The sequence below is a fragment of the Rhinopithecus roxellana genome, chromosome 18 (genome assembly GCF_007565055.1).
Source record: "Rhinopithecus roxellana isolate Shanxi Qingling chromosome 18, ASM756505v1, whole genome shotgun sequence".
In the NCBI taxonomy this organism is placed as follows: domain Eukaryota; kingdom Metazoa; phylum Chordata; class Mammalia; order Primates; family Cercopithecidae; genus Rhinopithecus; species Rhinopithecus roxellana.
Window position 1 is genome coordinate 76,235,863 of NC_044566.1, and position 21,976 is coordinate 76,257,838.

Consider the following 21,976-nt stretch of genomic DNA (forward strand, 5'->3'; position numbering starts at 1 on the left):
CTGTCCCTCATCCCATTGCTAGTTCCCAGTGTCTGTTGTTCCCATCGTTCCCATCTTTATGTCCATATATATGCAGTGTTTAGTTCCCACTTATAAGTAAAAATATGGAATATTTGGTTTTCTGTTTCTGCATTAAATCACTTAGGGTAATGGCCTCCAGCTGCATCCATGTTGCTGCAAAGGACACAATTTCATTCTTTTTTATTGCTGCATAGTGTCCCATGGTGTATATATATGACAATTTCTTTGTCCAATCCATTGTCTAGGGGCACCTAGGATGATTGCATGTCTTCATTATTGTAAATAGTGCTGTGATGAGCATGCGAGTACATGTGTTTGGTAGAATGATTTATGTTCCTTTGGGTTTATACCCAGTAATGGGATTGCTAGGTTGAATGGTAGCTCTGTTTTAAGTTCTTTGAGAAATCTCCAAGCTTCTTTCCACAATGGCTGAACTAACTTATGTTCCTACCAACAATATACAGGCATTCCCTTTTCTCCTCAGCCTCACCAGTTTTGACTTTTTAATAAAAGCTATTCTGACTGGTATGAGATGGTACCTCATTGTGGTTTTTATATGCATTTTTCTGATGATTAGTGATGATGAGCATTTTTTGAAAAACTGTATTTTTAAAACAAAAGCTTCAAATTAACCAGAATTGTTATATTCAAATTAGAGAATATGAATTACTGACAAAATGAGTTTGTTGAATCAAAAAGCCAAAGTTAAGCAATAATAATACATAAGACAAAAATGAACATAAACATTTAAGAGTAATGATATCATAGTCTATTATCAATTTTCAGTAAATATTATAACAAAAATGATTATATGAATATATATGTATAAATAAAAATAGCTAGTAATTTTGAGAGCCTACTTAATGCCAGTCATAGCACTTTATGAAACCACAGAAGTTCTGCTTGGGTTAAGTGTACTTTCCAGAACATGAAACCCCTGAGTTGGCCAGTATGTCCAGACTTCTTGAAGCCTGAAAGGAACTCTCCAACTGAGTGAGCTTCCATTAGGTTGGCAAGTGTATTAGTCAATTCTCACACAGCTAATAAAGACATACCTGAGACTGGGTAATCAATAAAGGAAAGAGGTTTCATTGAATCATAGTTCTGTAGGGCTGAGGAGGCCTCAGGAAACTTACAGTTGTGGTGAAAGGGGAAGCAAACACGTCCTTCTTCACTTGGTGGCAGCAAGAAGTGCCAAGCAAAGGGGGGAAAGCCCCTTACAAAAACCATCAGACCTTTTGAGAACTCACTCAACACGTGGGGATTTTGGGAACTACAATTCAGGGTGAGATCTGGATGGGGACACAATGCCTAACCATATCATTCTGCACCTGGACCCTCCCAAATCTCATGTCCTCATATTTCAAAACACAATCATGCCTTTCCAACAGTACCCCAAAGTCTTAACTCATTCCAACATTAACCCAAAAGTCCAAGGCCAAAGTCTCATCTGAGACAAGGCAAGTCCCTTCCACCTATGAGCCTGCAAAATTAAAAGCAAGTTAGTTACTTCCTAGATACAGTGAGGGTACAGGCATTGGGTAAATACACCCATTTCAAATGGTAGAAGCTGACCAAAACAAAGGGGGCTACAGGCCCCATGTTAAGTCCAAAATCCAACAGGATAGTCAAATCTTAAAGCTCCAAAATGACCTCCTTTGACTCCAGGTCTCACATCCAGGTCATACTGATGCAAGAGGTGGGTTTCCGCGGTCTTGGGCAGCTCTGCCCTTGTGACTTTGCATGGTTCAGCCCCCCTCCTGGCTGTTTTCATGGGCTGGCAGTGTCTACAACTTTTTCAGGCAGACAGTGCAAGCTGTTAGTAGAGCTACCATTCTGGAGTCTGAAAGCGGTGGCCCCCTCTTCTCACAGCTCCACTAGGCAGTGTCCTAGTGTGGACTTTTTGTAGGTGCTCCAACCCCACATTTCACTTCCGCACTGCCCTAGCAAAGGTTCTCCATGAGGGCTCTGCCCTTGCAGCAAACTTCTGCCTGAACATCTAGGAGATTTCATACATCCTCTGAAATCTAGGCAGAGGTTCCCAAACCTCAGTTCTTAACTTCTGTGCACCCACCCACAGGCCCAACACCATGTGGAAGCTGCCAAAGCTTGGGGTTTGCACCATCTGAAGCAATGGCCAGAGCTGTACATTGGGCCCTTTTAGCCATGGCTGGAACTGAAGCAGCTGGGATGCAGGGCACCATGTCCTGAAGCTGCATAGAGCAGGGGGTCCCTGGGCCTGGCCCCAGGAAACCATTTTTATCTCCTAGGGCTCCAGGCCTGTGATTGGAGGGGCTGCTGTGAAGGTCTGTGACACGCCCTGGGGACATTTTCACCATTGTCTTGGCAATTAACATTTGGCTCCTTGTTACATAGGCAAATTTCTACAGGAAGCTCAAATTTCTCCCCAGAAAATGAGGTTTTCTTTTCTATCGTATTGTCAGGCTGCAAATTTTCCAAACTTTTTTGCTCTACTTCCTCTTGAGTGCCTTGCCACTTAGAAATTTCTTCTCCCAGAGTGTAAATTAATTCGACCATTGTGGAAGACAGTGTGGCGATTCCTCAAGGATCTAGAACCAGAAATAACCATTTGACCCAGCAATCCCATTATTGGGTATATACCCAAAGGATTATAAATCATTCTGATATAAAGACACGTGCACACGTATGTTTATTGTGGCACTATTCACAATAGCAAAGACTTGGAACCAACCCAAATAGGCTGGATAAAGAAAATGAGGCATATATACACCATGGACTACTATGTAGCCATAAAAAAGTTCATGTCCTTTGCAGGAACATGGATAAAGCTGGAAACCATCATTTTCAGCAAACTAACACAGGAACAGAAAACTAAACACCACGTGTTCTCACTCATAAGTGGAAATTGAACAGTGAGAACACGTGGACACAGGGAGGGGAACATCACACACTGGAGCCTGTCTGGGGGTGGCGAGCTAGGGGAGGGATAGCATTAGGATAAATACCTAATGTAGATGACGGGTTGATGGGTGCAGCAAACCACCATGGCACATGTATACCTATGTAACAAACCTGCACATTCTGCACATGTATCCCAAAACTTATAATTTAAAAAAAAAAAAGAAATTTCTTCCCCCAGATACCCTAAATCATCTCGCTCAAGTTCAAAGTTCCACAGATCTCTAAGGCAGCAGCAAAATGCCACCAGTCTCTTTGCATAGAAGAGTGACCTTTACTCCAGTTCCCAAGAAGTTCCTCATCTCCATCTGAAACTACCTCAGTCAGCCTGGACCTTTTTGTCCATATCACCATCAGCATTTTGGTCAAAGCTCTAGGAAGTTCAACCAGTCTCTAGGAAGCTCCAAACTTTCCCACATTTTCCTGTCTTCTTCTGAGCCGTCCAAACTGTTCTAACCTCTGCCAGTTATTCAGTTCCAAAGTCACTTCCACATTTTCAGGTATCTTTACATCAGCACCCCACTATCCAGTACTGATTTACTGTATTAAGCTGTTCTCATGCTGCTAATAAAGACATACCTGAGACTGCGTAATCTATAAAAGAAAGGTTTAATTGATTCACAGTTCCACGGGGCTGGGGAAACCTCAGGAAACTTACAGTCATGGTGGAAGAGTAAGCAAACATGTCTTTCTTCACATGGTGGCAGCAAGGAGAAGTGCAGAGTAAAGGGGGAAAAGCCCCTTATAAAACCATCAGATCCTGTGAGAACTCACTGTCACGAGAACAGCATGAGGGTAACCATGCCCATGATTAATTACTTCCCACCGGGTTCTTCTGATGGGAACTACAGTTCAGGATGAACTTTGGATGGGAACACAAAGCCTACCCATATCAACAATTACATCAAAGAAGAATCAAAGAATTTGCAAAAATGATTCAAATACAATCAGTCTACTCTTAGGTTCCTGATGGATGTGTTATTAGCTATATTTAACATATTGAAGAAAAACAGAGAACATACTGAATACTGTAATATATGGTATGATCACTCTTGAAATCACATTTTCACTAAGTGATTAAGCTTTTGGAAAACTGGCCACAAAGTTGACCTAAGACTGATTTGGAAGATTGGGGCTGATTTGAATGTAAATATAATACTGTATCATTAAAAATGTAACTAGTACCTAGACAAATAGCAATTTTTTTTTTTTTTTTTTTTTTTTTTTTTTTTTTTTTTTTTTTTTGAGACAGAGTCTCTCTGTGTCAGCCAGGCTAGTGTGCATTGGCACAATCTCGGCTCACTGCAACCTCGACTTCCTGGGCTCAAGCAATTCTCCTGCCTCAGCTTCCCCAGTAGCTGGGATTACAGGTGTGTGCCACCACGCCCGGCTAATTTTTTGTATTTTTAGTAGAGACAGGGTTTCACCATGTTGGCCAGGCTGGTCTCAAACTCCTGACCTCAGGTGATCCACCCGCCTCGGCCTCCCAAAGTGCTGGGATTACAGGCGTGAGCCACCACGCCCAGCCGACAAATAGCTTTTATACTTTTTTGACCATGACCTATAGTATGAAGTATACCTTACATAGCAATCTAGTGCCCAAATATGTGTTGTGTATTTGTGTGTATCTGAAACAATATCCTTAACATGTGGAGTACATTCTATTAGTTGCTATTCTGTTCTGTTTCTTTTTTTATTTCCTCTTTTGTTTTAACGCTGTCAGCAACCTATGTGTGAAAACACTCATTTGGACAAATGTGTAATATTTTCTTCTTGTGGAAACCTTCATGAAAAATCGGTTTTGGAATTGAAAAAGAAAGGTGAAAAAGTAAGAATGATTATAAAGGATGCTAGAGAAATATGGAGTCATCCGATGTGACTGTTGTATAAATATCTAGAATGCTTCCCAGATGTGTTTGTCTACTATGTATAGGAGCAAGCTAATCCAACCTCTATATCATTTTGAATTAATACTGTGTACTGCTGAAATAATTGTTATATATCCCCATATTTTTGGCCTGTCCCTTTTCTGCCCCTTTGAGCACTCTTTGAACAAATTGTCTGTGGTTTTCTCAGTTGGTTGGAATTAGTATCATTTACAAATTTGAATAATAGTCTGTACTCTATTCCTCCAAATTATTTATAGTACACCTATATGAACTTCATTGACTTTTTTGAAGGTCTCCTATTTATGTGTTAACATTTTAATTGCTCAATTACATAGTTCTTGAGGAACTGCAATAAATAGCAAGAATTCCCATTGCAGAAACCATGTTATTTTTTCTCAAATAAATTTGTTTATTTATGGCTTTTTATACACAGAGCACTTGCCTTAGAATAATTTATAAAAGTAGTGTTACTGTAAACTGTTCTAGCCCATCATGCCATTTAGCTCATCATAAGAAATAAAGTATATTTAGTAATAATGTTTGTTAAGTGTTAGGCAGTACTAATATCAAGTTCATTCTTTCAACAAATATTTATTGAGTACCTATTATGGGCCAGGTATTTGTTCTAGGTTCTGGGAATGATTAGTGAATAAGACACAAAAATTCCAGCCCTTTGGTGCTCATACTGGAGTTGGGGAGAAACAAATTTTTTTGTCAAGTGAAATATATACTCATTTAGAACCTGATGGGTTATATGGAAAAAAAACAAGCAATGAAGAAGACTGTGGACAGTTCATACTGCCTGTAGTTCCCAGCCTAGTGGGGATGTAGGAGGCTCAAAGTGAGTGCCATGGTTTTTAAGTTTCTTCTGAAAGTGGCGAAATCAGCAAGGAAAAAGGCATTAGACCTATAGATGCTGCATGAATGTAGGCATTCAGGCAAAACGCAGTCAGATATCTCTAGTATGGAAGAATCGTTGTGAAGCATATTTCTTTGTGGATAATTAGTCACATTTATCATTTGTGTGTGTGCGTGTATACAGAGACATCAGTGCACACATACACGTGCCTTTAATACACCTTCTTTATCTTTGGGTCATAGGGGAGAGGGATTCTTTTCTGTTCACATTCTGGGTTATTTTTAATATTGCTTTATTTTCTGTTATTGGGAAGCAGTAACAAGTGTTGCCTGAACATGATTCTGGAAGCAGACTCACTGGATTCAAATCTCAGCTCTGGCAATTACTAGCTGTGTAAACTTGGAAAGGTTTTTTAACTTCTTTTGGATTCAGTGTCCTCATTTGTAAAATGTTAAGTTCCAAATAAAGCAACTTTCATTGAAATATTTCCTCAAAAAATCCAGGGGTTTATTTTTTAAAAAAACAGATTATGTCTTGTAACATCTAAGGGGTGGAAAAACAGGACAGAAGAGAAAAGGTAACGTTTAAAAATAGGCAAAGACAATCTGAAAGGGCTACGTACTGTGTAATTCCAACTTTATGACATGCTGGAAAAGACAAAACTATGGAGTCAGTAAAACAGCAGTTGCCAAAAGTTAGGAAGACTCCACCACGCCTGGCTGGTGTCGTGCCTTCTGGGGGGTTTAGACAGATACATGACATGTGTCTGCCATTATGTTATCACGCAGAGCAGTTTCACTGCCCTAAAAATCCTGTGTTCTGCCTCCCAGGCTCAAGCAATTCTCATGCATCAGCCCTCCGAGTAGCTGGGACTACAGGCGTGCACCACCATACCTGGCTAATTTTTGTATTTTTAGTAGAGACGGGGTTTCACCGTGTTGGCCAGGCTGGTCTTGTTGGCCATGTTGGCCAGGCCACAAGTGAGCCGCTTGCCTCGGCCTCCCCAGGTGTATGAGCCACTGCACCCAGCTTTAATTTATTTAAATTTCTTTTTCTTTCCTTCCTTCCTTCCTTCCTTCCTTCCTTCCTTCCTTCCTTCCTTCCTTCCTTCCTTCCTTCCTTCCTTCCTTCCTTTCTTTCTTTTCTTTCTTTCCTTTCTTCCTCTCTCTCTCTCTCTCTCTCTCTCTCTTTCTTTCTTTCTTTTTTCTTGAGATGAAGTCATGCTCTGTTGCATAGTCTGGAGTGCAGTGGCACAATCTCGGCTCACTACAACCTCTGTCTCCTCGGTTCAAGCAATTCTCCCAGGTTCAGGCGATTATCCCACCTCAGCCTCCCAAGTAGCTGGGATTACAGGCACACACCACCATGCCCAGCTAATTTTTGTATTTTTAGTAGAGACAGGGTTTTGCCATGTTGGCCAACCTGGTCTCAAACTCCTGACCTCAGTTGATCCACCCGCCTTGGCCTCCCAAAGTCCTGGGATTACAAGCATGAGCCACCATGCCCAGCCCACCTTTAATTTCTTTGTGTTGGTTTTCACCTTTCTCTCATATCTCCTTGAGTAACTTACTAGTCAGCCTTTTAAATTATTTATTTAGTATTTCAAATTATTTATCTAGTATTATCTTGGTTTGGATCCGCTGCTGGAGAGTTGGTGGGACCTTTTGGGGTTGTTATAGAATCCTGTTTTTTCATATTGCCAGAATTATTTTTCTGGTTTCTTCTCACTCGGATAGACTATTTTGTCGACCCGAATGAGAAGGAACTTACTTATTTCTAATTCAACTGAGTTTTTTTTTTATTTTTATTTTTTCTCATCGGGGATGTGACTTTATAGTTTGTTACCTAGCTTTGACTCAGTGCTTTCAGTGTGAAGACTCTGTATGAGTTCCTTAGTTATAGAGAATCTTTGTGCGATGGCTATCTCAGATGCTGTGATAGTAGTGATGTGCTGGATTTGTGAGCAGGTTCGCTCTCTCCTGTGGGGCTGGAATGGCAGAGGTCTCATGAAGCTTCTCTCATTCCCAAGTGATGTGCCCTTAAGGAAAAAAAAAAAAAAAAATCCCCAGTATTTTATTCACATGTTTGAACAGTGCAAGCTTCAGGCCAATAGGAGGTGCCCATAGGTAAAAACCAGCTTCCACTAAAGCAGATGGGTAAATGCCATACTTAATAGTGAGCAGAGCTCCCAACCTTGACAGAAGCAGCTGGGGAAGGTCTGTGAAATGCACTGAGGTCTTTTCAGGGAGAAGAGAGGGAGCCATCACAGCTCTCCTTCCAGGCCAACAGGAAAGTAATCCACCTCCCAGGCACATTCCTGACCTGTTGTTCCAGCTGTTCAAATCAGAAAAGCATCTCTTTTCATCTGAAGGAATACTGATGTTCCATGTAGACTTTCCCCTATGAGCCCAGCACTGAACCTGTGCCTCTGCTGGAAAAAAAACTTCCCACAAGTGGAAAGTTCAGGGACTCAAGGCCTGCACACTGGTTTCTTTTGTCCCACATGGTGCCTCCGTAATGTGCGGCACTTCCCCTTTACCTAGAGGGCCAGACTACTGTGAATCTTGCTACTCTTCTGGGTTTAGCTGCCTAATGGGGCTCCCACACTCCAGGATGGTACTGGAGAATATCTGCCAAGGATCCAGTGATGTGACCTGTCCTCTAGTCTCCCAGCAGCGGGTACCAGCACCAGTTCCGATGGGGGAAGGAGAAGAGTGACGTAGACTCTGAGATTTCTTTAGTGTTGGCTTTCTCAGATGCCAGCAGTAGCAGTAAGGTACTGGGCACATGGACAGACTCAAGACCTCCTGGTTAGCCAAGGTGATGCAGGCAATGGCAACAGCTGAGGGCACTCAGAATTTTTCTCCTTCCTGAGTGCTGCCTTCAGGTGTCATAATGGGCCGTGCCTGGCTACCAGCCAGGAGGTGGTGCTTGCAAAAGTGTACCAGGTGCAATGGTAGTAGTGGAATTTGTGCTTGCCTTACATTACCCAGGGCAGGCACTCTGGGGTCTCAGGCAATGGGCGGAGCTGTGGAGCCTCCAAATATCCCTGTCTGTTGTGTTATCCTACCAGGACTCATACAGTGGCAAAGCCTGGTGAGGGCTGGACCAGGCAAGTCCTCGCTCAGGCTCCCCAGGTACAAGCACAAGCAGTGTCCCCTGTGGGGATCAGAGAACAGCTTTTTGGCCACTGGGGTAATGTTCCAGAGAGGAGCAGAGCTGCCTCTGGTGCACAAAAGAATCCATACAGGGAGTGGGGGCAGCAGGGAGTAGCAGGAGGCAGTAAGGCCCACTCAGCTTCCATGCACTTGGCACAGCAAGTCCCATACCCGTAGTATTATGCTAACAGCAACTAGCTGTGTTCCAGGCAGTCTACACTTAGAACACAAAACTGCCCCAAACAATAAGCCTTCCTGCCGGTGATAAAAACCAGGCTTTCAGGCCATGCCCCTCCCTATCCGCCTGTGAAGCACGGACTTCCAGTTTCTGTACTATAGCACACTTCATACCATCCCCCTGGTTCTGGCCAACAGGGTTAGTCTCCACTTAAAATCATATTGCAAATCTCAGGAGCTCTTTTCAACTGTGACTACAGCCTGAGTGAGCGGGCCGACTTCTGTGAGTTTCCCTGTAAGATCAGGAATGGCTTTCCTCCATCCCCGCTGGAGTCTGGTAGTGCATGCAAAGCACATCCTGATGCCACTCCTTCTCATGTATTCTCCATGCTTGCTAAATCGGCTCCCACACTGAGTAGGATTAAGGCCTTCCCCTGTGGCCTGGGCTGCCCAACTCCGCCGTGGGAGTGTGTGTTCCAGTGACTGAGTCTCCCCGTCTTATGCTCTGGAGATTCAGTTTTCCATCTGGTTCACGGTGTAGGCTGTTGCCACCACTTCTTTCAAAGGATCCTTGGGTTTTTTCAGTTCTGTTAAATTCTTGTGTTGCTTCTTGTACAAAAAAGTTCACAGTGTGAATCTCTACACAAACTTTGTTTTTCTAAGTAGGAGAGGTATGCTAACACTGTCTGCAGTCCACCATCATGTCTGGGTATCCTGCCTACAGTACTCCCAGTATCTGCAGGTCACAGAGCCACAGAGGCTGTGGCAGAGCTACCCGGATCCTCTAGGATTGGAGGAAACAGAGCAATGGAGACAGGACCTGAAGTTGGGAGGGCAGATGCTGAGAAATTACTATTAACTGTTATCACTCTGTTACTTATTTTTGAGGTTGTTCTGATATGGAATTACATATAAAGTAACATTTTATTTTAATTATGTTGGATATAACATTTATCTTCCATATGAATGGCTGATTTGTTACATGGACAAAACATTTCACTTTCATTGTAGTTGTAGCTCTGTGTCTAACCTTGCCAAGTGCTTAATCCAGGAAGTCTTGGTTATGGTTCATTCTGGAAAAAAAAATCAGTTAACATGGATCCAGACAGTATGCTAGTATTTGTTATTAAAATCATGCTTGTATAGGTGCAAATACCAGGTCATATAAATGTGTGTGTTTGTGTGTGTGTGTGTGTGTGTGTACACATTACCAAATGCCAACCACCACTGAAGTGGGAAAAACAATGACTTATTTATAAATTAAATTCTGTTTATACATCAAACAAATAAGGTAATTGTTTAAATTTTTTACCTGCGGGTTGTTCCTTGAAAACTCATGAGTGACTATACATTGTTTCATTTAAGAGCTATTTGAAAATCACAATGCAAATTCTTTATACACACACACAGAGACACACACACACACACACACACACACACATCCCAATCAGCAATGTTATACAATTGAACCACATTAAATTAATTTCTCAAAGGTAACTTTGAAGGAGAAAGAAGTTGCAAACACTTGAACTCAAATTCTGTTCTCTAACTCTAATTTCTGGTCCTTCCAGCTCTGCTAGTTCTTTCATTCCGACTAAATTTGTACTTTATTTGGACTCAGTACAAGTCCCTATCTCATAAAACCCTGCCATATTTTTCCAATCTGTCAAGCCCCTCCTGGTTTTACCTTTCTTCCTACCTATGCTTGGACTTTATCAACCATCTGAGTACTAGAATTCATCATCTCTCTAGATTGCTTTGTGGCCAAATTTATACATCAGGCTTTTCCTTGACAGTTTCTACCTTTAGCATATTGTCTTACGTCTGGTAGTTAGCCTATAAATAGTTAATGGAAGAAAGGAGAGAGAAAGAGAAACTTCTTAGGTTTTGCAGTAACAATACTGAAAACCTCTTGTGGAAATCTGTGTGACTCTTCCTGCTTGGAAGCATTATAAATTCATGTTATTGAATATCAACTAGGCCCTTAACTACTGTTGCCCAGTGTTTTTATTTTTCTGTCTCCATCGCAGATCATTTCCAATCCCGAAGCTATCAGTTCTATTATCTGTCTCCTTTTGCTCTACAATTGGGTCATCTAAACTTATTTTCATCTGAGTATTTTTCAGTATCTCTCCTTACCCTTTTTCTCCTTTTTAGTACCCCCTTCAAAGTGTGTGTGTGTGTGTGTGTGACCAAATGCCAACCACCACTGACACACATACATACATGGGGGAAGTGGTATTGGCATAGGCTCTTTCAAAAGTTAATACCCTATCTTTGTATTTAATTTATTCTTCTCTCCTCCCACGTCAGCTACACTCTCCTCAGTGGTCATTAATGATCTCTGAACAGCCAGCATTTTCTTCTCAGAGCCTATACAATTTGATCTATCTATGGCATGATATTATAAATATTCTAGAAATTCTGTCCTGTTTTGGCATTACAACACAATTCTCCCTGCCTCTCGTCCTCTAACTCTGATGGCTGTTTAGTCTATTTAGCTGATGTCTTCATCTTCTAGCCGTTAAATGTAGGTGTCCCTCGAGTGTCTGCGCTTTTCTGTGTTCTTACACCTCAGGAGAGATTCTAAAACATGAGAAGAAGTCTAGAATCAAGCCCAGTGAGTTTAAGAATCATCAAAGGCCGGGCGCGGTGGCTCAAGCCTGTAATCCCAGCACTTTGGGAGGCCGAGGCAGGCAGATCACGAGGTCAGGAGATCGAGACCATCCTGGCTAACACGGTGAAACCCCGTCTCTACTAAAAAATACAAAAACCTAGCCGGGCAAGGTGGCGGGCGCCTGTAGTCCCAGCTACTCGGGAGGCTGAGGCAGGAGAATGGCGTAAACCCGGGAGGCGGAGCTTGCAGTGAGCCGAGATCCGGCCACTGCACTCCACCCTGGGCGACAGAGCGAGACTCCGTCTCAAAAAAAAAAAAATTCTAGCTGGAAGAAAAAAACAATAACCTCATCAAAAAGTAGGCTAAGGACATGAATAGACAATTCTCAAAAGAAGATATACAAATGGCCAGTAAACATGAAAAAAAATGCTCAATATTACTAATGATCAGGGAGATGCAAATCAAAACCAAAATGAAATACCACCTCACTCCTGCAAGAATGGCATAATGAAAAAATCAAAAAATAATAGATATTGGCATGGATGTGGTGAAAAGGGAAAACTTTTTCATTGCTGGTGAGAATATAAACTAGTACAACCAATATGAAAAACAGTGTGTAGCTTCCTTGAAGGACTAAAAGTAGATCTACCATTTGATCCAGCAATCCCACTACTAGGTATCTGCCCAGAAAAAAAGAAGTCATTATACAAAAAAGATGCTTGCGCACTTATGTTCATAGCAGCACAATTCGCAATTGCAAAAATATGGAACCAACTCAAATGCCCATCAATCAATGAGTGGATAAAGAAAATGTGGTATGTATATATACCATGAAATATTACTCAGTCATAAAAAGGAATGAAATAAAAGCATTCACAACAACCTGGATAGACCATTATTCTAAGTGAAGTAATTCAAGAATGGAAAACCAAACATCATATGCTCTCACTTACACGTTGCAGCTAAGCTATGAGAATGCAAAGGTGTAAGAATGATACAGTGGACTCTGGGGACTCATGGGGAAGGATGGGAGCAGGGTGGGGAATACAAGGCTACACATTGGGTACAGTATACACTGCTCAGGTGATGGGTACACCAGAATCTCAGAAATCATGACTGAAGAACTTAGTCATCTAACCAAATGCCATCTTTTCCCCAAAAACTATTGAAATTTTAAAAAATAGTAAAATTCTAAGCCCAGCTACTTGGGAGGCCAAGATGGAAGGATCACTGGAGGCCAGGAGTTCAAGGCCAGCCTAGGCAGTATAGCAAGACCCTATCTCTAAAAAAAGAAAAAAAAAAAACATTACAAAACCTAGCTGAATGCAGTGGCGCACACCTATAGTCCCAACTACTTGGGAGGCAAAAGTGGGAGGAGGATTGTTTGAACCTGGGAGACAGAGGTTGCAGTGAGCCATGATTGCGCCACAGCACTCCGGCCTGAGCAACAGAGTGAGATCCTATCTCAGGGGGGAGAGGGAAAAGAAAGAAAGAAAAAACAATTGGCCAGTTGTTGTGGCATGCGCTATAGTTTCAGCTACCTGAGAGTCTGAAGTGGGAAAATCCCTTGAGCCAAGGAGTTTGAGGCTGAAATGCCACCACACTTCAGCCTGGGCAACAGAGTAAGACCTTACCTCTTAAAAAAAAAGAATCACCTAAGGTTCTTATTTAAAATGTGAAGCATAGGCTTCTAGATTCTGCCCTCAGAGATTGTGATTGAGTAAGTCTAGAATGAAGCCCAGAAATCTAGATGACAAAGCAAGACCCTATCTCAAGAAGAAAAAAAAATAGTAATGCAAGGCTGCAATTTGAAGTAATAATGTTCTACAGTTCTATCTACTTCAGTGACTTCAGTCATCACTTCCATGCTGGTTACTCTTAAGTATTTTGACATCCCATTCATGAATTTCTCCTTACTTGGACCATATTTTGTGGATCTTAAGACCAAAAGAGGAGCTGATAATCAACTAGCATGTCCTTGCTTTTAGTTATTGAAGTAATAAAATACTAACAAAAACACTGGTAAATAGCTCTACACTAAGATCCCACTGTCAATTCCACCACAGTCTCGTCTGTCCTGGCCCCTCTCCCGAGAGCTGCCTGTAATCCAGCAACAAGGAGGTCATACCTAACACACAGAGTTTCACCAGTATGCTAATTGGTTGAAATGTATCAGTTAAATATTACCTCTTTTAAAGATGATAATATAAGCACGTTGGAACATGAGAGAAGGAACTGGTTTTAGTGGGGAGGATTATATGTTCAAGACATAAAATGATTTACATGTTAGTTTGGATGGACTGGCCTACATCAAGTCCAAGATCACTAGGACTGTATTCTTCAAATCTGGCTGATTATCGGAATCTGAGACCCAACCCTGAGAAATTTTGACTCAGTACAGGACTGGGGCCCACCAGAATCACTAGTAGGACCCAAAAAATCACTTTTTTTTTTTTTTTTTTTTTTTTGGTTTGTTTTTCTGGGTTTTTTGAGACAGTCTTTCTCTGTCACCCAGGCTGGAGTACAGTGGCGTGATCTCGGCTCACTGCAACCACCTCCTGGATTCAAACAATTCTTGTGCCTCAGCCTCCCAAGAAGCTGGGATTACAGGCATGAGCCACCATACCAGGCTAATTTTTGTATTTTTAGTAGAGACGGGGTTTTGCCGTGTTGGCCAGGCTGGTCTCGAATTCCTGACCTCAAGCAATCCACCCACCTTGGCTTCCCAAAGTGCTGGGATTACAGGCATGAACCACCGTGCCCAGCCAGAAATCGCTGGGTTTTTTTACATTTTCCCCAGCAGTTGAGAACATAGAGAAGTTGTACCAAAGTGTTGCCCCTCTATTGGACCTCAAGTAGGCATTTTTTCATTCATAGCATGATTAAAAAGATTAAGCAAGGATATGTGACTGGTTCTGTACAAACTACCACCACTGCTAGAAAGTATCACTTGCATATATTTTATAGACAGAAAGCAACTCAATGTTAAATTCCATTCAGCGGTATTCATTTTATTCCTGGCAATAAAGAACTTCATTTCTAGTTTCTGTGAAAGTAAACTCCCCAAGGAAAAAAACTCCACATGTAGGAAAAACATGCAGCAAAATGTAGTCACCTTTATATTATTTATTTGAATTTTAAGAGAAAATTTGTAATTTTAGATTATCATCTAAGTTAAATTAGTATTTGAATCAAAAGATGGCCGGGCGCGGTGGCTCAAGCCTGTAATCCCAGCACTTTGGGAGGCCGAGACGGGCGGATCACAAGGTCAGGAGATCGAGACCATCCTGGCGAACACGGTGAAACCCCGTCTCTACTAAAAAAATACAAAAAACTAGCCGGGCGAGGTGGCGGGCGCCTGTAGACTCGAGAGGCTGAGGCAGGAGAATGGCGTAAACCCGGGAGGCGGAGCTTGCAGTGAGCTGAGATCCGGCCACTGCACTCCAGCCTGGGCGACAGAGCGAGACTCCGTCTCAAAAAAAAAAAAAAAAAAAAGATATAGTGATGTTTTAGTCAGGTGTTACTTTTCTCTGAATCATTTGTACAGGTTATTGAAACAAAGAATAACACTTCTGTAAAATGTTGTGTCATGGGTTTAATCCAGAGTCACCTATTACGTATATGATTCCTGAGTCACTAATTACTAAGACTTTCCTATAAGGAAAAGATTACTAACAATAGGCAATGTGAGCAATTGCAAAACTTTTTGAATAGTAATTATTATAGTTACAGAAAGATTTTTGAAAACTATTGAAGGAATTAAATTCTAATTACATTTATTTCAAACATGGAAATTAGCATCACTTTTTATTCAGAGACATGTACTTTTTTCCTGACGAGTGAAAATCAACTTTGGGGATTTAGAAGCCTACAAACAGGTTTATAAAGAAATATATCTGTAACACTAATAGCAGTATCATTGTATTTATTGTCCAGAGTAAGGAGGTTATAGGTTTTATGTTAAAGATGCCTTCTGAAAGTAAGGTTTCTGGTCCTTAACTTTGTTGATAATATTAAAACCTTTAGCCCGGCATGGTGGTACATGCCTGTGGTCCTGGCGACGCAAGAGGCTGAAGTAGGAGGATCACTTGAGCCTGGGAGGTCGAGGCTGCAGTGAGCTGTGGTCAAGCCACTGCACTCTAGCCTAGGCAACAGAGTGAGATCCTGTCTCAAAAAATATATTTATATATTAAAACCTAATATATGTAACTACTTTCATGAAAAAATTGAACTAAAATAATTGAGACTGCTGCTATATGTTTTGTACAATTGAAATTAGATTTGATATGTTTTGAACAGCTCATTCTAGACAGAACTTAACTACAATTCATAAATGTTCTTAGTTATTCCCTGCCACCCTTTCCCCACACACACACTTGGACTATTCTGCACTTTGAAACACAAAGCAACTTGTCAGTTCAGTTTATTCAGTTAGGGTCAATTCTGTGAAAACAAAGCCAAGGCAATTGTTTGATTTAATTGACTAGAGAAACTGGTTATACAGGTTAGTAGCACTTAGTTTTATTTTTGTCCAGCTGCATATTTGAATGTTCATAAAGTGACTTAGTAGAATAATAAGATTCCAGTGACATTGTAATAGATTTTAAAGAATGATTACCAAAGCAAAGAAAAAAAACATGCTAAAACCAAACTATAGAAACTATTCATGGTATTTTTTTCTTTTGTGGCTCCACTTTCACTATAATGAAACGTGTTCCCCCAAAAAAGTAGTCTTCTTTTCTTTCACTATTCATTTCCTTCTTCTTTTTTTTTCTTTTTCCCAGGATATTTTTTTTTTTCCCCTGGGCTGTAGTTAATATAGCTATCAGAAAATTTCCTGTACAGTTTAGATGAATAAATGCTTTTACAGAATAGTTCTCTATGTACAAGCAGACATCCTCTAACAGCTGGTCAGCCCCCTCTTGGCTTCAGTGTCCTCCTTACCCAGCCAACCTCATGGCTGATAATTTTAACAATGTTCTCATCACTATCCTTGATTCTTTCTGCCTCCCACCATACTTTCCACTATATCCATCGCACTGTTCCCTGCTCCTTCAGCTCCTGGACTTCTGATCACTCATTATTTTATTAAAATGAGTGGAAAACCAAAACTTGAAATGCTAAAGTATACTCTTAGGTCTTAATACTTTAAAAGTATGTAGATCTCATGAACATAATTCATTTGAGGAAAAAAATACAAATCATTTATTTTCCCAGGAAAACAGTAAATCTTTAATGGAACTTTTTAGCAATTATGACAAAAAGAATGGAAAAATGTTTAAACATATATAAAAGGCTAGAAGTTTATCGCCAAAGAGTATCTAAAGATCATAGAATAGTTAGGAATTCTGTCATTTTGCTTTGTGTAATAAATACCCCCTTCCTTACTCCTTCACCCTAATAATAAATATCCACCATTTGGTTGTGATTATCCAACTATAGAATACCTTTTTCAAGAACTCATTATATACCAAAGTAGAAGCTTGCTGACACTGATAATGCTTTATTTAGTTTTGTTGTGACATACAAGTACCATTTGCTTATGAAAAAAAAAAAGAAGAAAAACAAGTAAATTTTTTAAAAGTATGGTTGAGTATATATACATTGATAAAAATCCTTTGGGAGAAAACTTTTGTCTTGTGTGTTAAGAGCATTAAATAGTCATACCCCTTAGCCTAGTGTGTCTTCTATCCTGAAAAAAAAATTAACAAAGCAAATACTAACTTAAGAAAAAAAACTACAGTACTGAAAATGTTTGTTGTAATATTGTTTATAGTGACATAAATTATGTAATTTTTTAGTATATTGTTTATATTGACTTATCATTGATAACATTCTAAATGTCTGTTACTATACATAGTGTAAATTATGATATATTGGCTTTGGTAGGCAGTTTTGTAACCACTAATAATATAAATACCATACTCTTAACAATCTGGAAAAATGATTCTGGTATAGGTTATGTGAAAAGGCACAACATAAAATTGTATATAGTACGCTAGCAATGAACAGTCTGACAAAGGAAATTAAGAAAACAATTCCATGTACAATAGCATCAAAAAGAAAAAAGTACAACCAGGCACAATGGCTCTGGACTTTGAAAGGCCAATGCCAGGAGAATTGCTTTAGCTCAGGAGTTTGAGCCCATCCTGGGCAACATAGGGAGACTTCGTCTCAATAAAAAATAAAGTTAGCCGGGTTAGCTAGGCGTGGTGGCTCATGCTTGTAGTCCCAGCTACTCGGGAGGCTGAGGTGGGAGGATTACTTGCGCCCAGGAGGTAGGCTGCAGTGAGTCATGATTTGCCACTGCACTCCAGACTAGGTGACAGAGTGAGTCCCTATCTCAAAAAAAAAAAAAAAAAAAAAAAAGGAAGAAGAAAATGTTTCGGAGTAAATTAACCAGATGGACACAAGACATCCCATATTCATGGATTGGAAGATTTAATGTTGTTAGGATGATAATACTACCCAAAACATTCTACAAATTAGATGCAGACCCTATCAAAATCCCAATGGCATTTTTTACAGAAATAGAAAAACTCATCCTAAAATTTATGTGGAATTTCAAGGAACCCCCAAATGGCCAAAACAGTCTTTAAAAGGAAAAACAAAGTTGTAGCACTCATATTTCCAGATTTCTGAACTTACTGTAAAGCTACAGTCAGCAAAACAGTGTGCAGTTAGAATAAGGATGGACATAAAGACCCATGGAATATTAATAGAATAGAGCCCAAGAGTGTCAGGACTATTTAGTGGAGAAAGGCCGGTCTTTTCAACAAATGGGACTGGTAAAACTGAGTATCTACATGCAAAAGAATGAAGTTGGACCCTTACCTTACACCATATTCAAAAACTAACTCAAACTGGATCAGAGACCTAAATTTAAGCATTAAAGATATAAAATTCATAGAAGAAAACATAGGAGAAAATCATGACCTTGGATTTGGCAATTTCTCCAAAAGGACAGGCACAAAAACATAAAGTAGATAAATTGAACTTCATAATTATAAAAACTTGTTTATTAAAGGAGATTATCAGCCAGGCCCAATGGCTTATGCCTGTAATCCCAGCTACTCAGGACGCTGAGGCAAGGGGATTTCTTGAATCCAGGAGGCAGAGGTTGCAGTGAGCCAAGATCGCACCACTGCACTCCAGCCTGAGCAAGACTCCGTCTCAAAACAAATAAATAAAGAAGTAAATAAGATTATCAAGAAAGTGAAAAGACAACCCACAAAATGGAAGAAAATATTTGCAAATTATATATCTAATAAGACTGTATTATTAAGAATATATAAAGAACTCCTCCAGCTTAGCAACAACAAGAAAAATCACAATTAAAATACAAGCAAAAGACTTGGGAAGACTTCTCTCCAAAGAAGATATACAAATGTACAAATGCCCAGTATGCACATGAAATAACGTGCATTGGCCAGGATGTGGAGAAATTGAAATCAAATTTCTTGCTGGTAGGAATGTAAAATCGTATCACCACTGTGGAGCTGTTGCAGTTCCTCAAAAAGTTAAATATAGAATTACCACATGACCTAACAGTTCTACTCCACTTCTAGGTAGCTACCCAACAGAATTGAAACAAGAACTCAACATATACAGTATTTGTGCACCAATGTCATAGCAGCATTACTCACAATAGCCAAAAAGTGGAAACAACCCAAGTGTTCATCAAGAGATCAATGAATAAATAAAATGTACTATAAACATACAGTGGACTATCATTTCCCATTAAGAGAAGTGAAGTTCTAATACATGATACAACATAGATGAACTTTGAAAATGTCACACTAAGTGAAATAAGCAGACAGCAAAGGACAAATACTGTATTATTTCACTTATGTGAGGTATCTGGAATAGGCAGATTCACAGAGGCAGAAAGTAAGATACAGGTTTCTAGGGCCAAGAGGGAAGAGAAAATGGGGAGTTTTTGTTTAATGGGTACAGAGTTTCCATATGGGCTGATGAAAGTGTTCTGGAAATAGAAGTGGTAGCTATTCAATATTATGAATGTACTTAATACCACTGAATTGTACACTTTTCACAGGATTAAAATGGTAAAATTATATTTTAAACCACATTTGTCAAAAATTTGTACCTAATGATTTGGATATCTATGTATTTGTAAAATAAAGAAGGGAATATGAAGAAATGAAAAAATTACTGAATTATGACGTGAATATTTTTAGTAGAAATAAAGCTCAAATATTTATTAAGATATATTTTGTCATATAGCTTTTCAGACGAAGACAAATACTAAGAAAATTTAAGTTTATGCATTCTCAAAATTGCTATTAATGTTTTATTTAAAATTTTTTCAGCCAGGCGAGGTGGCTCACACCCCTAATCCCAGCACTTTGGGAGGCTGAGGCATGTGGATCACCTGAGGCCAGGAGTTCAAGACCAACCTGGCCAACATGGTGAAACCCCATCTCTACTAAAATTACAAAAATTAGTGGGGCATGGTGGCAGGTGCTTGTAATCCCAGCTACTCAGAAAACTGAGGTAGGAGAATCACTTGAACCTGGAAGGCGGAGGTTGCAGTGAGCCGAGATCGCACCACTGCACTTTAGCCTGAGTGACAGAGCGAGACTCTGTCTTAAAAAAAAAACAAAAAGAGGCTGGGTGCGGTGGCTCAAGCCTGTAATCCCAGCACTTTGGGAGGCCGAGACGGGCGGATCACGAGGTCAGGAGATCGAGACCATCCTGGCTAACACGGTGAAACCCCGTCTCTACTAAAAAATACAAAAAACTAGCCGGGCGAGGTGGCGGGCGCCTGTAGTCCCAGCTACTCCGGAGGCTGAGGCAGGAGAATGGCCTAAACCCGGGAGGCGGAGCTTGCAGTGAGCTGAGATCCAGCCACTGGACTCCAGCCTGGGCGACAAAGCCAGACTCCGTGTCAAAAAAAAAAAAAAAAAAAAAAAAGAATAGCTATATTGATCCACTCTTAAAACCTTCAAATTTACACAGGAAAAACTTTTCAGAAAAATTCATGTCAAAGGAATTTCTGTACTATATTTGTGCTAGAGCATTTTGAATGATTTTATTTTGTTGTCACATTTTCTAGATTTTAATAAAACCTGTGTTTCTTTAGCTTGACAGAGCCAATTCGCTATTAAACCAGACTCAACAGCCTTACAGGTATCTCATTGAATCAGTGCGTCAGAGAGATTCTAAGATTGATTCACTGACGGAATCTATTGCACAACTTGAGAAAGATGTCAGGTAAACCATCTACAAATCTTTCATTTGAATAATAAAGACATTGTTACCATATTGCTGCTGTAGATGAATTTGGGTTGTAAATCGTGAACAGAAAATTTGAATAATGAAGGCGATCTTAAACGTAATGAATATTAAACTTTTCTTAGAAAAACTAAGGTCACATCACATCAGGTGTTCACATTCCACCTGTGATCAGATGTCATAGCAAGGAAATAACAATGTTACACTTAGGAGCATTACATTCCATCTGTCCTAGAGGACACAACCGCTATTGGTCTTGGTCCTTGTTTCCCTGGAACTCTTTAGTGTGATATAGATTGACCAAAGGGAGAGGAGGAATAAAACCAGATCCATTTGTGTCATTAAAATGGCTTTTTAAACAGAAATAAAATTTACATTTACTTAAATTTATATTGTTTTTTCCAAGAAATTTTTAACCTTTTCTTCTGACCTTTTACATGAAAGTAACTTTTAAGTGTAAATAAATAAATGTCTTTCACTTCCTTAATTTGTAATTGTTTTTGTATGAGATCTTATCCAAAGAAAATTTGCTATGACCATTTTGGTTTTTTAAACTGAAATAAAAGAATGAAGATATGTGTAAATTAAACAGTTTTACTTGTGGATAGATGGTTAGTTTGCTTAGTTATTAGATTTCTAAGATTATAAGAATAATTTAGATTTTTATGGGTAAATTATTAACTGATTATAAATGTAAAAGAGAATTAGATGGGAATAGAAATGGTTAAATCAAGGAATTGGAAAACAATAAGGAGAAGATGGTTGTTAAATCCAGGTTTCCTAAAGTATGCAAACAAAAATATAAAACTAATGGTAACTAACTGCAAAGTATAAATGTTATTTTTAATGAATCATAATAATTACCTTCTTTCATTTCTACCTCACCAAAATAATTGGTCTAGAACTTTATTCCTGTTCTTAATTTTTTTATGATTTGTTTAAATAATTTAGGAGCACATTTATACCTTACATGTCAAAATAAATAAGTTTGTTTCTAGATTAATTTTAAAATTAAAAATTCTGTATACAATCTACAATAATAAATTAATTGTTCTATAAA

The 21,976-nt window shown here is 39.6% G+C and overlaps 1 protein-coding gene across 3 annotated transcripts in view; it reads left to right on the forward strand.

Annotated features, from left to right (window-relative positions):
• PIBF1 (progesterone immunomodulatory binding factor 1) overlaps nucleotides 1-21,976 on the forward strand; it is a 245,544-nt gene that overhangs the window by 173,512 nt on the left and 50,056 nt on the right. For all 3 annotated transcript variants that reach the window (XR_004054729.1, XM_010377651.2, XM_030922358.1), the window contains one exon: nucleotides 20,765-20,895. Coding sequence is in view for 2 of the 3 variants with exons in the window: in XM_010377651.2 (XP_010375953.1) it covers nucleotides 20,765-20,895 (131 nt within the window). In the remaining variant the exon portion in view is untranslated. The remainder of the gene's footprint in view (nucleotides 1-20,764; nucleotides 20,896-21,976) is intronic.